The sequence below is a fragment of the Trichechus manatus genome, unplaced genomic scaffold (assembly GCF_000243295.1).
Source record: "Trichechus manatus latirostris isolate Lorelei unplaced genomic scaffold, TriManLat1.0 scaffold00088, whole genome shotgun sequence".
In the NCBI taxonomy this organism is placed as follows: Eukaryota; Metazoa; Chordata; class Mammalia; order Sirenia; family Trichechidae; genus Trichechus; species Trichechus manatus.
Genome location: NW_004444024.1, coordinates 6,811,872 through 6,828,916, shown reverse-complemented (window position 1 = coordinate 6,828,916; position 17,045 = coordinate 6,811,872). Strand labels below are relative to the sequence as shown.

The 17,045-nt window shown below is 53.2% G+C and overlaps 1 protein-coding gene across 1 annotated transcript in view; it reads right to left on the bottom strand.

Annotated features, from left to right (window-relative positions):
* The window catches only part of CAPN5 (calpain 5), a 40,032-nt gene that overhangs the window by 4,292 nt on the left and 18,695 nt on the right, over positions 1 to 17,045 (bottom strand). Inside the window, exons 3-8 of the mRNA XM_023736490.1 lie at positions 7,610 to 7,818; positions 5,124 to 5,316; positions 4,101 to 4,294; positions 3,379 to 3,456; positions 1,600 to 1,795; positions 793 to 915 (exon numbers count right to left, since the gene is read on the bottom strand). Coding sequence (XP_023592258.1) covers positions 793 to 915; positions 1,600 to 1,795; positions 3,379 to 3,456; positions 4,101 to 4,294; positions 5,124 to 5,316; positions 7,610 to 7,818 — 993 coding nt within the window. The remainder of the gene's footprint in view (positions 1 to 792; positions 916 to 1,599; positions 1,796 to 3,378; positions 3,457 to 4,100; positions 4,295 to 5,123; positions 5,317 to 7,609; positions 7,819 to 17,045) is intronic.

The window sequence follows — 17,045 nt, the reverse complement described above, 5'->3', positions numbered from 1 at the left end:
AAATGACATCACCCACTCTCTGGACATGCTAGACAATCCCAAAAACAAGTGCTGCAATACGCTATAGTCACGTTACTGAAGGTCATGAAACATCAGTGTCAGAACAAAGTGTCACAACATGTCAGAACACAATGAATGTTCCAGCATAATGATGTGAACAAATTGTTGGGACATGATGGGGAACATGAGATGTCAGGGACTCAACATGGACCAGGCACCGAGCACATCCACATGATTTCATTATAAGCCTGGTGTCGGACAGGCATATGGTGTCCCGCTATGCCAGATCTTCACCGCATACTGGGTGTCACAACATGTGGAAGGCCTCAGGTCCCAGACCAGTGGTGAGCCTGTCTGGCTCCACCCAGGAATGCCCTCTCCTTGTGCCTAGCAAGGCCTCCAATGGTGCTTCCTGGGGCTTCAGGAGCACAGAGAAGCCTGAAGCCGTGGGGGAAGGGGAAGCCAGGGAGCCCATCTGACATCCAGAACCTCCCAGCAGCCACCCTGGCCACCAGCAATCCTCCCCTTCCTCATTCACCAAGCAGCTAAGGCCTGCAGGTTTGGGGCAGAAAGAAATCAGACTGAGAGCTCCCAAAGAAGCCAGATGCAGGCTCCTCTGTAGGCCCACGTCATAGCATCCCCATGGTTTCAGCCAATGTAGCAGAGACTGCTGGGGTGATGTTGGTGACTATGACACTCTACCGTGTTCCCCTCCAGGCCCCTCACTTTCCTCACCCAGATTCCAGCCCCCTTGCTTTCCTCACCCAGAGCAGGGATCCCAGCTGGCCTCACCTTGTAGATGTCGAAGCCAATGGCCAGGTTCTCGCCCTTGCCCTCCCAGCGGGTGGACCGCTTCGGCTGCTGCTGGATGCAGATCAGTACCTCATCCTCTGGCTTCTTGATATCAAAGACGTACTGTGGGCATGGCGTAGGAAAGAGAGATACCACAGTGAGGCCATGATGAGGATGGGCTCATGGGCTTCTGGGATTCCAGAGCCAGACCTCAGATCAGCCACTTCCCAGGCAAGTCATAACACCTCTGTGAGCCCCAGTTCCTTCTATGGGCCTAACAATTCCTACCCCGCATGAGAGCTATGAGGATTCAATGAGATAATGGGTGTCTAACTCTGTGCTGGCACACAATTGGTGCTCAATAAAGGCACGCTGTCCCCATTTGGGCTGAGGACTAAGCAGCCGCCACGGGTCATGACCAAGGAAGCTGCAGGGGAGAGGTCCCTGTGGGGGAGCCCAGCCTGGCCAAGTTTCCCAGGAAGGAGCAGTATTGTGCTCATGTGGCAAAAAGGGGTTTAAGTCCCCAGCTCAGCCTCTAAATGGCCATGTAATTCTGGACAAGACACTCACTAGTCCCTTTGAGCCTCAGTTTCCCCATTTTTTACCATCTGCAGGTCAGATGGTAGGTTTGGGGGCTACATGACCACACAGATTGGACCAATGGGCTCATCCAACCCCCACTGCACAGATGGCCCAAGGAGGGACAGGGATGTGCCAAGGTCACGCAGAAGACTGTGGCAGGATAGCAGTGAGGGCCCACGCAGCTGCTCGAGGGTGCAGGGGTGGGGAGTCCCCAGGAACGCCCACCTGTGGGTTCTGGAGGAAGGTGTCCCTGTAGTTGATGCAGCCCCCACTGCGGTTCAGCTGTGGGTCCTCGTGCTTCATCCAGGTGCCATGCAGCTGGACCTCCTCCCACGTCTTGTGGATGCTCAGGTAGGATGTGTTGATCACACGGCACTTGATGATGTCGGTAAAGTATCGGCACACATCCTCAAAGGTCATCCTAGCCGTGGGAAGGAGCTGAGCGAGGCAGGTCACCCCAGCCCACCCGCCGCTCACCCAACATGCTCTGAACCAGAGCTCACACAGAGTATGGACATAGTGTCACACGGACCCTCAACCTTTCTCCTGGCCTCAGTTTCCTCCTTGGTAAAATGAGGATGCATCTCACAACAACTGCCTCCCAACGGAGTAAGTGTAGGAATTACGCACTGCAACAGAAGCATTAATGCCACTTCCGACAGACAGAAAGTGCTTGGCAAAGGCTGGCTGTTATAATTACTAATAGCATTAATAACTAGTGTTATTAAGCATGTTTCCATCCACTATCTTTCACAGCTGTTGTGAGCTGGAAGCGGCTGATGGGTGGGAGCCCCTTGGTAGACATATGCAGCGGGCCAGGGTGTCACTATGGTCCCTTCGTGCCGTGCACACCTCCAGGAGCCTGGGCTGGGGAAGGGGAAGTTGATCAAGTGCAAACATATATGAGAAGCGCTTTCCTCATATAAGGGCTTTCTTTTATTTTGTTGTTTTTGTTGAGCATACGTACAGCAAGATGAGGGCTGTCTATTGCTGTTTTAATTCAACTGATCCTTGAACCAGACTGGACAAAGTGATGTTGCTCACAGGAGCCCAGAGCCAGAGGGCCTGGGTAACAAACATCTTGTAGCAGCTCCCCTGATGCCTCTGACAGGGGTCCTCATTGGGGTGCCAGGATCACTACCATTTGGTCCTGGTCTTCCCTGGGTCGTGGGAAGTTGCTGGGCCCCCATGGCATCCACTGCACAGAGTGTCCTGTGCCCCTCCAGAAGTCACCAAATTTTTTGCTGCTGAAGACCGACATTGAGCCTCAATGCAGGTCGAATGAACACAGGAATGAATGAATGCATGAATGAATGAATTCAGGAATGAATGAATGCAGGAATGAATGAACGCAGGAATGAATGAACGCAGGAATGAATGAATGCAGGAATGAATGAATGCAGGAATGAATGAATGCAGGAATGAACGAATGCAGCAGTGAATGGAGAAATGATTATCAGGTTCTTCAAGCTAAGCTGCTGCCAACTTCTGATCCCACTCCCCATCCATGCACTCCCTAAGGGTCCCCCTACCAGACCCACATGTGCTCTCTCACCACTGGGATGGGTCTCTCTCCTTGCCCAGCCAGGGGCTACTCTGTATCCTATGTCTCGGCTCAGGAGGTGTCTCCTCCACAAGACCTCCTCTGCTTTCCTATCTCTACCCCAGGCATCGGGCCACCCATTGTGCCCCTGCCCTCTGGTCAATCCCCTACCCACTGACATCCTAGCCTACTTGTCAAGGGTTCAGCCTGGGGCCAGAGTCGGGACACAGAAGACTATGGGGATGAACCGGTCCATTACTGCCTAATTTATTTTACAAAGAGGAAACTGAGGCTCAGTGGCATGGTGTGACTTGTCTAAGGCCACAAGGCAAGTTGGTGATGGGGCATTGGCTAGGGCTCTGGCTCCCAACTTCCCATCTTGTGTTCCCTCCGGGGGCCTCCCTGCCAGGCTCACAGGAGGCTCCTCCCTCAGCCTGGACGCCCAGGACCAGCACACTCACCAGAACTCGCCATCGTCCTGCACAGTCATGCCCATCTTCTCCCGCTCACTCTTACTCACTTTCTGCCACTCCTCTGAGCTGGGATACAAGGGACGGACAGGGGAAGGAAGTGGGAGGGGGTAAGAGGTGGGGCCCACCAGGACCACCCTGGCAAGGGTGAGGAGGTACCAGGGACAGCTCAGCCCAGGCCTTCATCTGTGGGGGTATGGTTTGGGGCACTGGGCCATGCCCAGCCCTTCTCAGAGAAGCCCCATTTGTCCACTCCCCGAGGTAACCACGGGCAGCTACCAAGTAGGCAGGGGGTGAGGGGGACATGACCCCCAATGGAGAGGGCTCCTTCCCCTCCTGGCCTCACCCAGGCCATGAGCCAAGCACAGAACATCACCCCCATTCATGCACCCCTTGTGACCTCCCTTCCTCCCTCCCTCCCCCATTCACTCTCCAGACAGGTCTCTAAGTACCCTGCAGAAATTGAGCTCACCCCCACCTCCAGGCCTCTGCCCATGCTGAATCCATCACCACACCCCCACTCCAAAGTAAGTGTCCTTTCTTCTCTCTTCCTAGCGTCATCCTCCCCCAAGTCCTTCAGGGCCCAGCCCTGGTGCCACCTCCTCCTGGAAGTCTACTCATTCTAAGCAAGAGCTCGCAATGGGGCCCATCCCAGGGACCTCCAGCCTAGAGTTTGCCCTGTGCCTGCACCACCTCCCTGCCCCGGGCCTCACGTGTCGCTCCAGGGTCCGTTCCACTCCCGCTCGCCCCAAGGGTTGCGCAGACGGATCATGTCCAGCTTCTCGGACTTGAAGAAGGCCAGCAGGCCGTGGCCCAGGCGCATTTTGCGCACATCGGTGATGGCGTATGCGTGGCCCTTCACCAGGCCACATGACAGGCGGGCCTCCATGTCGGCCGCCGTCACTGCCTGTGGGAGGACACAGGTACTCTGGAGGCAGGGCTGGGCTGGAACCCAAAGCTGGGCCAGGCTCGAGCAACACCGCCCCCTGCAGTACAGGAAGGGAACCGCAGCTCCACACAAAGGTGAGGCCTTGTTCCTCTGACAAGGGACTGTGCTTAGCGTTCTCAGCCCTTTACAGACCCCTATGGGGCAGCGATCTCTGGTACAGGAAGGTACCTACAGTGGAGTACTGTAGTGTGCTGGAGCCAGTTCGCACTCGCTCAGATAGGTAAGGTAAATACTCAGGAATTTTGCAAGCTGGTTGGTAGTTTGAAATCAACCATGGTGGAAGCACTTACACCACAGAAATCAGTAAATGCTACAAATCAGGGCTTTTTCCCCGCTAGAGAGCTGGTTTATCAGCAGACCACTGGGCCAGCCAGACCTGGGTTCAAATTCTGCCTTCACTGAGCCCCAGCTTTCTCATCCCAAACATGGTAATTAATGAGCTAGGGTGGCATTTACGAAGCACCCAGCCCTGTGCCTGCCTGCAGGAGGGACTCCCTCCCTTCTCCCTGCCACCCCTTAGCTTCTGATGCCTTATATCTTGACTAAGGGATCCTCAGATGAGCAGACACCTATCACCTCAGTATGAGACGGCTGGAAAAGGGGGGTGTTGGCCAAAAGGTGTGGGGAAGGCATTTCGCAGCATAGGGGGTCAGGGCAGGGGCCAAGTGTCTGGATTTATGAGCCAGCTTGGGCCTGGGCTCAGCCTGCAATGACATAGCCACCTCCCACCTCAGTCAAGGTGGGTGAAGGGGAGGGATGCCTCTGAGGCCGGGCTCAGTATGCTCACCTTGATGGAGGCACTGATGAGGCCTCCCCGGCTATGCACCTTCAACATGCGTTCAAAGAGCTCATTCCTCTTGGGTTCGTCATTGGCGAAGTCACCCTCGGTCAGGTCGATTGGCTCAGAAACGCCACCTGTGAAGTCTACCAGTGCATCTGCTGTGTTGCCTCCATCCAGAGCCTGGTAACAGCCCGCCAGCCTAGGGAACAACGTGGAAAGAATTCCTAGCTCATGCTCCCCAGCCAGTCTAAAGATTGGGGAGATTTTTAACTCAGAGAGGTCAAGCAAACTGCTCAAGGTCACACAGCAGGCCACAGCAGAGCTGACACTAGAACTGAGGTCTCTGACTCCCAGGGCAACATTTGCCCCACTGAACCACACCATTTTATCACTCAAATTCCCCTCAGCCTTAGTGGCCCCATCTTCAAAAATCAGCCATCCAACAATCTAGCAGTTCTTTTCAGAAGTGTTAAAAACTCGTATTTCTTTTGACCCATCAATTCTGAATAAGCAGCATCATTTATAACAATGTAACAGTGGAAATAACCTAGACATTTAACAAGGAATTGGTTTTAAAAAATAATAATGTTGCATCTATACTCTGTGTAACATTACGAAGCCGCTGGAAAAATACTGTAAAAGAGTTTCCATGACAGGAAGTGCTAGTGCCTGGTTGTTATGTTCACAAAAGCAATACAGTAGCATTCCAGCTATGTTAAACATTCATTTTTGAAAATATGTATTAAACATCTACTATAGCCAACATAAGGAAACTTGGTGGCACAATGGTTAAGTACTCGGCTGCTAACCCAAAGATTAGCAGTTTGAACCCACCCACCAACTCCTCGGGAGAAAGACCTGAGGATCTGCTAAAGATTACTACCTAGGTAACCCTATGGGGCAATTCCACTCTGTCACATGGGGTCACTGTGAGTCGGCATCGATTGTACAGCCCCTAATAACAATAACAACATGCACAACATATTAGGAGCTGGGGACACAGCTGTGTCTCCTTATTTAAACAAGCAGGAAAAGGGTTGGGGGTGCATGTGCCGAATGTAAATGTGAGAAGCAGAATGGGCTATAGAACCCAACCTATTTACATAAATTTAAAATGTATGCACGCAAAATAGCAACACAGGTTTTGCAAGGTCACCTGTAAACAAAAAGATGCATCAAAGATGTTAACAGAGTTGCCAGTGGTGGGGGCGGGATGGGAAAGGGGCACAGAACGAAAAGGGAGGAACTCGAGATAAAGAGCAGGGGTGGGGCCTTGGGTGGACAAGGGCGACGCTGGTCATGAACTGAGGACCCCGATGAACTTATGGCCCAAAACAGGGAAGAGGGGAAGGAAGGGACTGGAAGAATATGCAGAAGTATGGAAGATACTGATTACCTTCTTCACGTTTTTCTATATTTTCTGAATTTGCTGTAACAGATAAGTACTCCGTTTTATAATTTAAAAAGTAAATAAATTAATGCAAAAACTACCACCCAAGTCCACCAGGCATCAGCTGTCCTGGAGAGGTAGAAGAGGGGCTGCACCAGGGACTGTGAAGTCAGTGGCCACCAGGGGGCGGGTTTTACTTTTCTAGGATTAAACCAGCCAACGTCGTGTTTTTCTAGGTTTGTTTTTGATGTTGGGAGTTTTCATTTTTGTTTTTCCTTTTCTTTTCTCACACACACACACACACATTTTCCAAGAAGATGGACAAGTGGACCTGGGAAGAGGAATGGGATGTGGTTCCCACAAAGCCGACTGGGCTGGTCTTCACCCTCACAGGCCCTCCTGCCCCAGGCCTTCCCCCACCCTGCAGGGGCCTGGGCAGGCCACTCTGTCTGGAGCTGTCCACAGCTCAGCCAACCTTTGCATGTGCGCATTCTGTGCCAGGCTCTGTGATGGGCACTGGAGAAACAGGGTCTGGCACAGAGCAGGAGAGAGGTCAGCAAAGAGAGAATGGATGGCAGACAGGTAGACAATGGGACAGGTAGGTAGATGGATGGGTAGATGAGGAAGAGGCCCAGTGAGCAGGAAGGGCAGTCATTTGACCCACCCTGCACAGCCCAGGCCCAAGCTCAGAGACTCCTCTGAGCAGGCTCCAAGGTCTCCAATGGGGCTTGGCAGCTTGGACCTTTGGGAAAGAAGCACAGGCCTGAATGCGAGTGCTGGCTTGACCCCCTGGGTATCTGCAGGACACCCACCTGCCCGAGCCTCAGTCTTCTCCTCTATAAATGGAAGTCACAAGGCCTCCCCTCGTGGGTTAGTTGCGGGGATTTGACACCATCTACTCAGAGACCTTCAGACCAGGCCGCTGCCCCACGCAGCAGGGGCTAGCTGGCTGTGCCCTCGGTGCCCAGACTCTGAGCCCACCGTGTGTCTTTGCACCAGCCCCTCACCTCTCTGGGCCTGGAAGCCCTGGCTAAAGGAGCATGCACACTGAGCCCATCAGCAGTGCCGCCCACCTACCCACCCCACCAGCACCTGTACCTACTTGGCATAGGCCTTCTCTACCAGGGCACACCAGAACTCGTTCTGGGAGTTGGAGTGGCAGTAGATGAGCTGGTTGCTGATCGTGGGCAGCCGGTCATCAATGACTACATCCACCCACTCCCCAAAGCGCCAGAAGTGGAAGTGGAAGATGCCTGCGTAGGCGTTGGGCTTCTCGGGGTCCCACTCCTGCTCCTTCCAGTCTGGGATGACCTGGACAGGGAGGGGAGACAGGAAGGAGACATATTAAGAGGCACATCTGGCTTCCTGAGGAAATGGGAGTACAAGCCTCCAGGGAATCAAAATGGAGAGGAATGCTGGATTCAATTCCTATCTCTGCCATGAACCAATGTGGAACCTGGAGCAGCTCCTTCTCACCTCTGGGCTTCAGTTTCCCCAGCTCTGCAGTGGCTGGAGGATTCCCCAGGCTCCTGTCAACTCTGTCACTCTAAGATTCTATGAGCTTCCTCATGCCTCCCTCTGTATCCTCCCCCCTCAGAACTATATCCATATCCATGAACGGTCCCCAGCCAGTGAATAGAACACCCACCCACCCCGTCTGGCCCAAGCCTGAAGGCGGCACCACGCTGGCCTCCTGCTTTCCCTCTTCCCACTCATTCAGGCCCACCCTAACTCCCACATGCTTCTGAAACCCATCTCTTCCTCTCCATCCACTGGCACCACCCTGACCCAACCTCCATCACTTCGTCCGGACACAGCCTCCAGCTGCTACATCTGCCCTTGCTCCTCCCCACGTCCTACGGCAGCAGAGTGATCTTTCAGACAAGTAATGTGATCATCTCGTGGCTCTGGAAATTAAGATCCAAACCCTTAATGTGCTCTGGCCCTACCCTACACCTCCCCCAGCCTCATTTCTCTGCCTTCTCCCATCCCAGTCCCCACCCCCTGCTCCCTGCTCCCTGCTCGAAGTTCTTTCCCTGGTCAGGAACTCCACACCTGCTCTTCCTCCTCCTCTTCACCCAGCTAACTTCTACTGTCCTTTAGGGTCCCTCCTCCTCTTCCAGGAAGTCCTCCCTGACTCTTCAAACTAGGCCAGGACCTCTGTCCACCATCTCATGGCACCTAGGCTGAGACACTCATCCCGAATATAATTACTGTGTCATGCAGTATTCAATATCTGTCACTATCACTGGAATGTCAGCTGTCTGAGGGCAGAGACCCATCAGCCTTGGTCATTGCTATACAGCCAGCACCTAGCCCAGAGAGGGTGCTTGACTGAATGAATAAATTAACAGATGTTGACTGGCACTGTAATAATAACTATTATTTATGGAGCATCTTGGAAATGCCAGGTACCATGTACCATGGATTTTCTCATTTAATTTTCACAACAACTCTGTGAGTAGATTACTATTATCCATCCCTGTTTTATAGATGAGAAAACTGAGGCTCAGAGTGGGGAAGTAACTTTTTCAGGGTCACGCAGCTAGAAAAATGGGAAGCCAGGTATTATGGGTTGAATTGTGTCCCCCAAAAGGTATGTTGAAATCCTAACCCCTGGTCCCTGTGAATGTGACCTGGTTTGAAATCGCTGAAGATGTTATTAGGTAAGTTAAGATGAAGTCATGCTGGAGCAGAAAACCCAAACCAAACCCACTGAGTCAATTCCAACTCATAGCAACCCTATAGGACAGAGTAGAACTGTCCCATAGGGTTTCCAAGGCTGTAATCTTTACAGAAGCAGACTCCCCATCTTTCTCCCACGGAGCGTCTGATGGCTTCGAACTGCCGACCTTTCAGTTAGCAGCTAAGCGCTTTAACCACTGTGCCACCAGGGCTCCTTTAAAGGAGTAGGTGGGTCCTGCCATAACCAAGTAGGGTAGGTCCTAATCCAGTATGACTGGTGTCCTTATAAAAGAGGAGAAGAAACTCAGAGAGACACAGGGGGAAGACAGCCATGTGAAGACGGAGGCAGAGATTGGAGTTATGTCACCACTGGGAGAGACAAGAAAGGATCTTCCCCTAAAGCCTCTGGAAGGAGCATGACCCTGCCAACGCCCCGAATTCAGACTTCTAGCCCCTACAACTATGAGACAATACAATTTTGTTGTTTTAAGCCACCTACTTTGTGGCTCTTTGTTATGGCAGTGCTAGGAGACTAATACACCAGAACTCAAATCCAGGTCTGCCTGCCTCCAAAGAATGAATTCCTTATCGCTGTGGGCAGGGTGGGGGTAGCCTGCATGGGATCAAATAGGGCCGAGCTCCACCAGGGCTACAAGAAGCTCCTTCTAGAACCAAAGCACCCCCAGGTATGAGGTCATGTACCCAGGGATCCCGGCTAAGATCCAGAGATGAATCAGGAGGCATAAACTCCAGGGCCCCACGCAGCCTGAGCACACAGACTTCGGTCAAAGATGATTCCCCAACCCCCACACTCATTAAGAATTCTTTTGTTTATCATCAACAGGGATGTTGGCAAAGGGAAGTGCTCCCTGGTGGGACATCTGAGATCAAGAAAATGAAAATGCTAACCACAGCGAAAGGCACTGCCACCACTGATGGAGGCCTGCCAGGCGCCAGGGTGGGCTGGGCTGCTGACTCTATTGCTTCTAACCTCACAACAATCTTTTGAGGCAATACTATAGGAAGTCACTGTGCCTGTAGGCATGGGTGAGGGAGGCAGGACTCAAACCCAGGGCCCAGGGCCTGGCACAGTGTCTGGACCCCATGCTCCATACTTTTCATTTTCCCCCACCTCCTTGCTACTTGCTTCCCTTTCAGTCAACTCTGTCTTCGCCTGCCTTTATCCTGGCCCCTAGCACTCTTTCCCCATTTCGCTTCCATGACAGAAAGCTGGTCCAAAAACTGGTCACATTTTCCCAGCCCCTTTCCAACCACTATCCATCTGGTTCTCCCTGTTAACAGGAGAGCAGGTGGGAGTTATTATCCCCACTGAACAGAGGGGAAGGCTGAGGTCCAGAGAGGAACAAGAAGCAGCCCAGGGCACAGAGGGATAGGGAATCCTAAGCTGAGAGCACTGCCTCCACCGAGCCCCTCCCACCTGCTCTGAATGTTCTGGACTGCGGGGGGAGGAGCGCGCCAAACCAGGAGGGAGGAAGAGGAGCCCTCACAGGGTGCTGGGAGGTACTGCTGGGGCCGGGGGAGGATCATTAGCCGGAATCAGGGCTTGGCTCTGAGCTCTCTGTGGCTCAAGAAGCAGCTAATGAGGCCCCAGAGCCTGAAGACCCAGAGTTAGGGATCCCAGGGGCCTCAATTTCCCCTCTCTCCTGCATCCCAGCCATTGGACCTGGCATGGAGTAGCTCCAGGCCAGCCTTTCACTCCTGCTATACTGGGCAGCAGGAGGGGGACTGTCCAAGCAGGTGAACTCACACATGTGCACACATTAAACACCTTCCTCACCACATCTGGTCATGCCAGAAATCAAGGATGTGATCAAAGACCCCTGGGGCCATGTCAAAGGATTCAGGAAGCAATATGGAGAAGTTCCACTGGCCAAAGATGGGCCAATCTGGCCATCAATAAGGATCATAAGTGTAATGGACTAAAACACATCAGATATGTTCAAATCCATGAGATCATAACGATACTTACAAGAACAAATAACCATTACAAATGCGTAGCTACTACTGGAGGATGGTAGGGAATTCATTATTTTGAAACTGGAAAATTAAGGGAAAGCATAAAGCATTTATCCTGCCTTTTCGATATAAACTATACTGGAGGGTAATCAAATAGTAGATGAAGGGAAGTTTTCACCTGGAGAAGAATTCCAATGAATAAGTGAGGAAGAAATGAAAATATTAGAGTATCACCATTCTGCAACCACTGACAAATTAATGAATTTAGACAATGATCATCAACGGCTTCTAACAGCACAAAAAAGAAAGATATGAGACATTTCGCGCCCCCTGAGAGAAGTAACAATAGTCATGCACCTGAACTGATCAAGCTTCTAGGGCTAAGTCCTAGTTTACAGGAAATGCAAGGGACAGAGGAACATGTGAAATGACACCATGAAGATGCAGTCAGCAAAATCCAGACAGCGAGAAAATTCCAGAGTTAAACAACCCAGTTTCTTCAACAAATAAACTTCAAGGCAAAATAAAAAAAGGGGAACCAACCAATTGCAATTATGGACATTCGTTTAGATCTCATTCAAACAAACCTGTAAACACACACACTTTTATGGTTCAAATAGGAAATCAGAACACTTACTGGGTGTTTGATGATATTAAGGAATTATTTTAAAATATTTTAGTTGTATATGGTATTGTGGTTATTATTTTTTTTTAATGACCCCTTATCTTTCAAAGATGCATCCAGAAATATTTACAGATGAAATGATATGCTGCCCAGGGGAAGCAGGGGAAACAAGATAGGCCCTAAGCTGACAAGTGTTGAGGTACAAGGATGGGTGCGTGAGAGTTCATTAGGCTGTTCTGTCTACTGTTGTGTGGTCTACAGTTGAGAGAGCTGTGCACACGTGAGGGTCATCCCGGGTGGTGTATGCAATGTGTGTGCGTGCTCACACAACAGTCTGAGAACTGTTGGGAGGCTCTAGGAGGGAGCTGAGACTACCTGATCAACTTCTCTCCCAGGAGGAGAAAGAAAAACCTCAACAGCACCACCTGAGCAGATGGGAAAAGTAAGGCCTGGGGGGTAGAGGCACATACTTGGCCTGACTTGGCAGGGAGGCAAGGACTATGTAGGATTTGGAACCTCCCTCACACCCAGAGGACGCATTAACAGCCACCCACTGCAGACTCCACCCAGAAACCTCAAGGGCTCCCCTAGGAGCACACTGCAGTGCCCCCTAGTGCCTCTGACTCCTAGAGAGCTCCCTAGGTTTTCCCTGGGGCTCCCACTTAGACACAAGCAGAGCCCCAGCTGGGCTCAAATGCTACTAGGGCACAGGCAGACCTGGACTTTGCCAAGGATGAGAGAGAGAGGAGGAGACGACTGGGAGGGTCAGGGGCCCAGGGCAGCAGCACTGCCCATGACCTCTGTGTGCGTCAGTGTGTGTGTGCACAAGCATGTACCTTTGTGAAAGTATGCATGTGAGTATGTGTGTGCACATGGTGTAGGTATGAAGCTTTTCACAGATTTCTGCCAGGGACCCCAGAGGGCCAGCTCGGAGCACTTCTGAACAATGCCCGCAGGGCTGCAGGATGAGGGGCTGTGGTGGGCCTTCCTGTGTTACCAAAGTTGGGGGAGATGAACTGCAAGGCCCCTTCAAGCCCTCAAAACTAGAGGGTCCCTAATTATTAGCACCTGAGATTCCTCAATTATCAGCCACTGATTCCAAGTCTCAAATTCCCAGAGTTTCAGATGCCGTGACTGGAAGAGGCCAGGGAGGTCGGGTGTCACCCTGCTGCCTCCTCGGGGAGCAGAACGCAGGCCTTACCACTCCCAGGGATCAGGATGCCTGATGCAACTGCAGAGGGGCCGTGGGGATTCCTGTTTACACGGCAGGGAGCCCAAGGCAGGAAGAGATTGCAGCCAGAGGCTGAGATCTAGGCAGGGACCCCCAACCTGAGCTGCCCGGACCTGGCCCCATGGTCCTGGGCAGGCCCTTCCCACGGGGCCTTCATCTCCCCAATTCTACTGTGAGGGCTCGGGGTCCCCTCAGCTGGGCATTCTGAGACCCAGGGGTTTGCTACACTGGGACGGGGGAGCCTGGTGACGGTGATGGAGGACTATCTACTCCCCCCCCACCCCTATTCTCTGATCACAGTGCCAGGCCTGGCCCCTGCCCCTGCCCATCCCTCCACGCCACACCACCTGCTGCCATAGGCACTGGCCTGTTGGGTCACCTTGGGCAACTTATTTCACCTCTCTGAACCTTTCACTCCTCATCAGTAAAAAGGTTCCCCTAGACCCTTCCTCCCAGAATAATGGTGAAAATTAGTGAGATCATGTGTCTGTGGGGACGGGAAAAGAGAGGGTCCCCGTGTGCCAGCTCTGTAAAGCTCCGAGTGCTTTCCAAACATTAACTCATTTAATCTTCACAACGACCCTACGAGGTAGGTACTAGGATGAGTCCCAGCAGACAGATAACAGGCTGAGAGGCTCCATGACTTGCCCAGGGTCACATGGCTGGTGAGTGGCAAAGCCAGGGCGAGTTCCTAACCACTACACACACTGCCTCTCTGGGAGGCAGAAGCTCAGGAAACGGCAGGTCTCTTCACTCTATGGCTTTTGTGGTTTCCATGGAAAATGGGTTCTCATTTCCCATTCCTGGCACCTGCCCACACCCCAGTCTCAGGGGTGAGAGCCAGGCCCTCTACTGCTCTATCTCCGTTCCCCCACCCCCTCCCAGAGGCATCTTTAGGAGTGGATGAAGACAGTGCCTGGAAGGGGAAGGCTTGGGGAGGGGTATGTCAGGGAAGCAGAGATTTCTGGGAGATGGTGTGGGGTTGTGGAAGAGAGGGGCAGTGCAGGGCTGGGCAAGGGTTCTTTGGACACCATGACAAGGAGTGTAAAGGGGGAAGGGAAATGAGCCGGTAGTAGCTGCTCTGAAGGAAGGGCTCTGGGGTGAGGAGGAAGGGGGAGGTGAGACCTGGCCGGAGGGGCCATCTGGAAGCAAGGGCCAGTCCCAGGCAAAACTGCAAGTGCGGCCTCTGCGGCAGGGCCTGATGGTAGACCTCTGGGAAGAAAGCTGGTCTAGCCTGGGCTGGGCCTCAGGTGGGGGAGGGGCATCTCTCCAGCCCACCCTGTGGGGGCCCATGTTACAGGGTCTAAGGTTCACAGACCCAGGGCCTGGTCCACACACACCCTTTGTCCTGGCGTCTCCACGCCCTCTGTGATCTTGTGTCTCTGGGCCTCAGTGTCTCCATAAAATGACTGCGCTCAAAAGAGATGATGAGGGGACAGAGCTCTGTAAAAGGGTCAAGTGGGGCACTAAGGTCCCAGAGAGCCAGGGCTGGAAGGGACCTCGCAGGACAAGGTCGTTCACTCCACTGTACAGATGGAAGGTCTGAGAGGGTCAGGAATGCCTGAGGACACACAGTCAGTCAGTGACAAGGGCGCCAGACACCCATGGCACAGGCCTGACCCCACCCCACCCTCAGCTACTCCCTCCATCCTATCTGGCCCCTGCCCAGCCATCTTGCAAGAGAAGGAGACTGCAGATGGAGGATGGTTCTGTGCATGCCCACCCTATCCCCTCTGGTCTCTGCTCTCCTAGGGACAAATGGTGCCCCCCGCCCCGTGGCCTCAGCATGGTTCCCTGAACCCCATACAGCGGCTAGCCTGTGGGCTACTGGAGAAAAATCCTCTGGAATGTTGGTTCCTCGCTGGGTGTCAGGAGAGCCGCTCTAAGCCCAGTCTTGATGTTGACCTTGAGCCAGTCGCCTGACTGCTCTGTCCTCATCCCTGAAAGTTGGCAGGAGGAGGAATGTGGGGACATGGGCATGGGAGGGGGTGCTCAGGGCTATGAAGAGGCAACGGGATAAGACAGAGCTCCTTGAGGGGAAGGGTGGCTCAGGGAGAGAGACACACATCAGGTGAGGGCACACACGCTTTACTGGGGACACATAGAGGGTACACAGAGGCACTTACCCACCTGCATGGGCAGAGGTGGGAGGAGGGCAGGGGTACAGGCAGTTTGCAGCCACAGGGCTGCAAGGAGAGGTCAAGCAAAGAAGCAGAGGGCAGGGCCACTACTAAGCATCTGGTCTCCCTGAGTAGTCAGCGGAGAAGAAAGGCAGGCAATGGCCAGGACTTCTTCAAGCTCATCCCCGAATGGGACCCAGAGCTCCAAGTTAGAAAGGACCCCAGCTCCCACCACAGCCAATCTCCCCAATACCCCACTCCTGCTTGCACACCTCCAAGGGGTGCTCACCTCCCAGCAGCCCCAGCCGTCCTGGGATGGCTCTGACCCTCCATCTCCACTGCATCTGCTCCCAGGGCCCCGAGGCTCCCAAAGGCTCCACTTCATGGGGAGAAATGTGGACACACCCCTGTCTGACCAGGGACATCAAACAGGCTGGCCTTGAGACAGGGTGTTGGGGACACTTCCTGAGGGCCCTTGCCACCTGACCCCGTGGCGGGTCAGGCTCCTCCCTCAACTGGGGGCTGTCTATGCCTGAGCAGTGTGAAGGGGCATGAGGCTTGGGAGCCAGAACAGAATCTGCTGAAAATTGGGCAAGCCCTCCTCTATGCCTCAGTTCCCCTGTCTTTGAGTGGTTGCACCCAATGACCTTAGGCAAATGTTTCTCCATTATAGCCCACTGCTGCCTCCAGCCCATTTCTGACCACTAGTCCTCACAACTGCCCCACCAGCCCTCCCCGTACCCTGTCCCTCAGCTTTACTGAAGAAGCCAAAGAGATGCCAACAGATGCCACATCAGAATAAACTCTCCTTCCTGGACCAGTGAGCTGGGAAAAGCCCACCTTCCCAGGAGGCAACGCCTAAGGCCTAGAGAGCCCTGGGGCCTGGACCCCCTCCCGCCAGCTTCCCCCAAGCAGAGAGAAACCCCTTTACTAAGCTATTCCCCACTCTACTGCATAAGCCTCGAGGTCTCCAGCTCAGGAAGGCCTTCCCAAGGTCATCCTGATCAAGCCCCTGCTATGAGCCACCCCTGAACCAGCTGGGCAATTATGTAATAAATACAAAATCAGACTCGTACACAGGGCAGGTATAGACCTCTAGAATACATCCATATAAATATAGGATACTCTCTCTTAATATAAATGTATATATAATATAGTTAAGTAGATAGATCTCTATGTGACTTTTTTATATCTCTCTCGCCCCCTTCACTTCTTTGTTCTTGAAGTCATTCCCAGAAAAGAGCTACACCTGGGCCAGCACATCCTCCACCATGCCCCCACCCTCACTCCCAAGGCCTACTCAGCCAGATGGACGGAGAGACCTCAACCCCCACAGTAGCTTTGCCCAACATCCTGAGATCCCGGAGGCATTGTGGGACCCCGCCAGGCCGTTGGAAGCAGTACTCTCCTTGGTCTCTAGGCTGGGTGTTCACCTCCAGACATGGGCTTTCGCAAAGTGCATGGCCAGGTGGGCACCAAAAGTTTGCTTGCTTGCTTCCCAGAGGCAGTTCCTCTTGTCGTCTCTGTCTCCCCATCTCTGGAGGAGGTTGGGTGGCTGGTTCTTTGGATCTCTTTGTCTGTGTCTCTTTCCGTCTCTGTTTCCTCCCCACAGTGAGGCAGAGAGAAGGCAGGCACCAGGGCCTCTCCATCTTCCCCCACTAGCCCTGCCCAGGCCTCTATCGTCTGCAGCAGAAGCAGCATCAGCCAGTTCAGCTTCTAGACTACAGAGCCCTGAATTCCTCCCGTGAGCAGGAGCGCCAGTACGAGGGAAAAGGGGAGGAGGAAGGACACAGGACTCCAGGGGGTGGCTGGTCAAGCCAAGTACAAGCTGAACAGCTAGAAGAATGCCCCCAAACACATACCTGAGGGGAGAGGACATGGGCAGGGCAGAGGGCAGCTG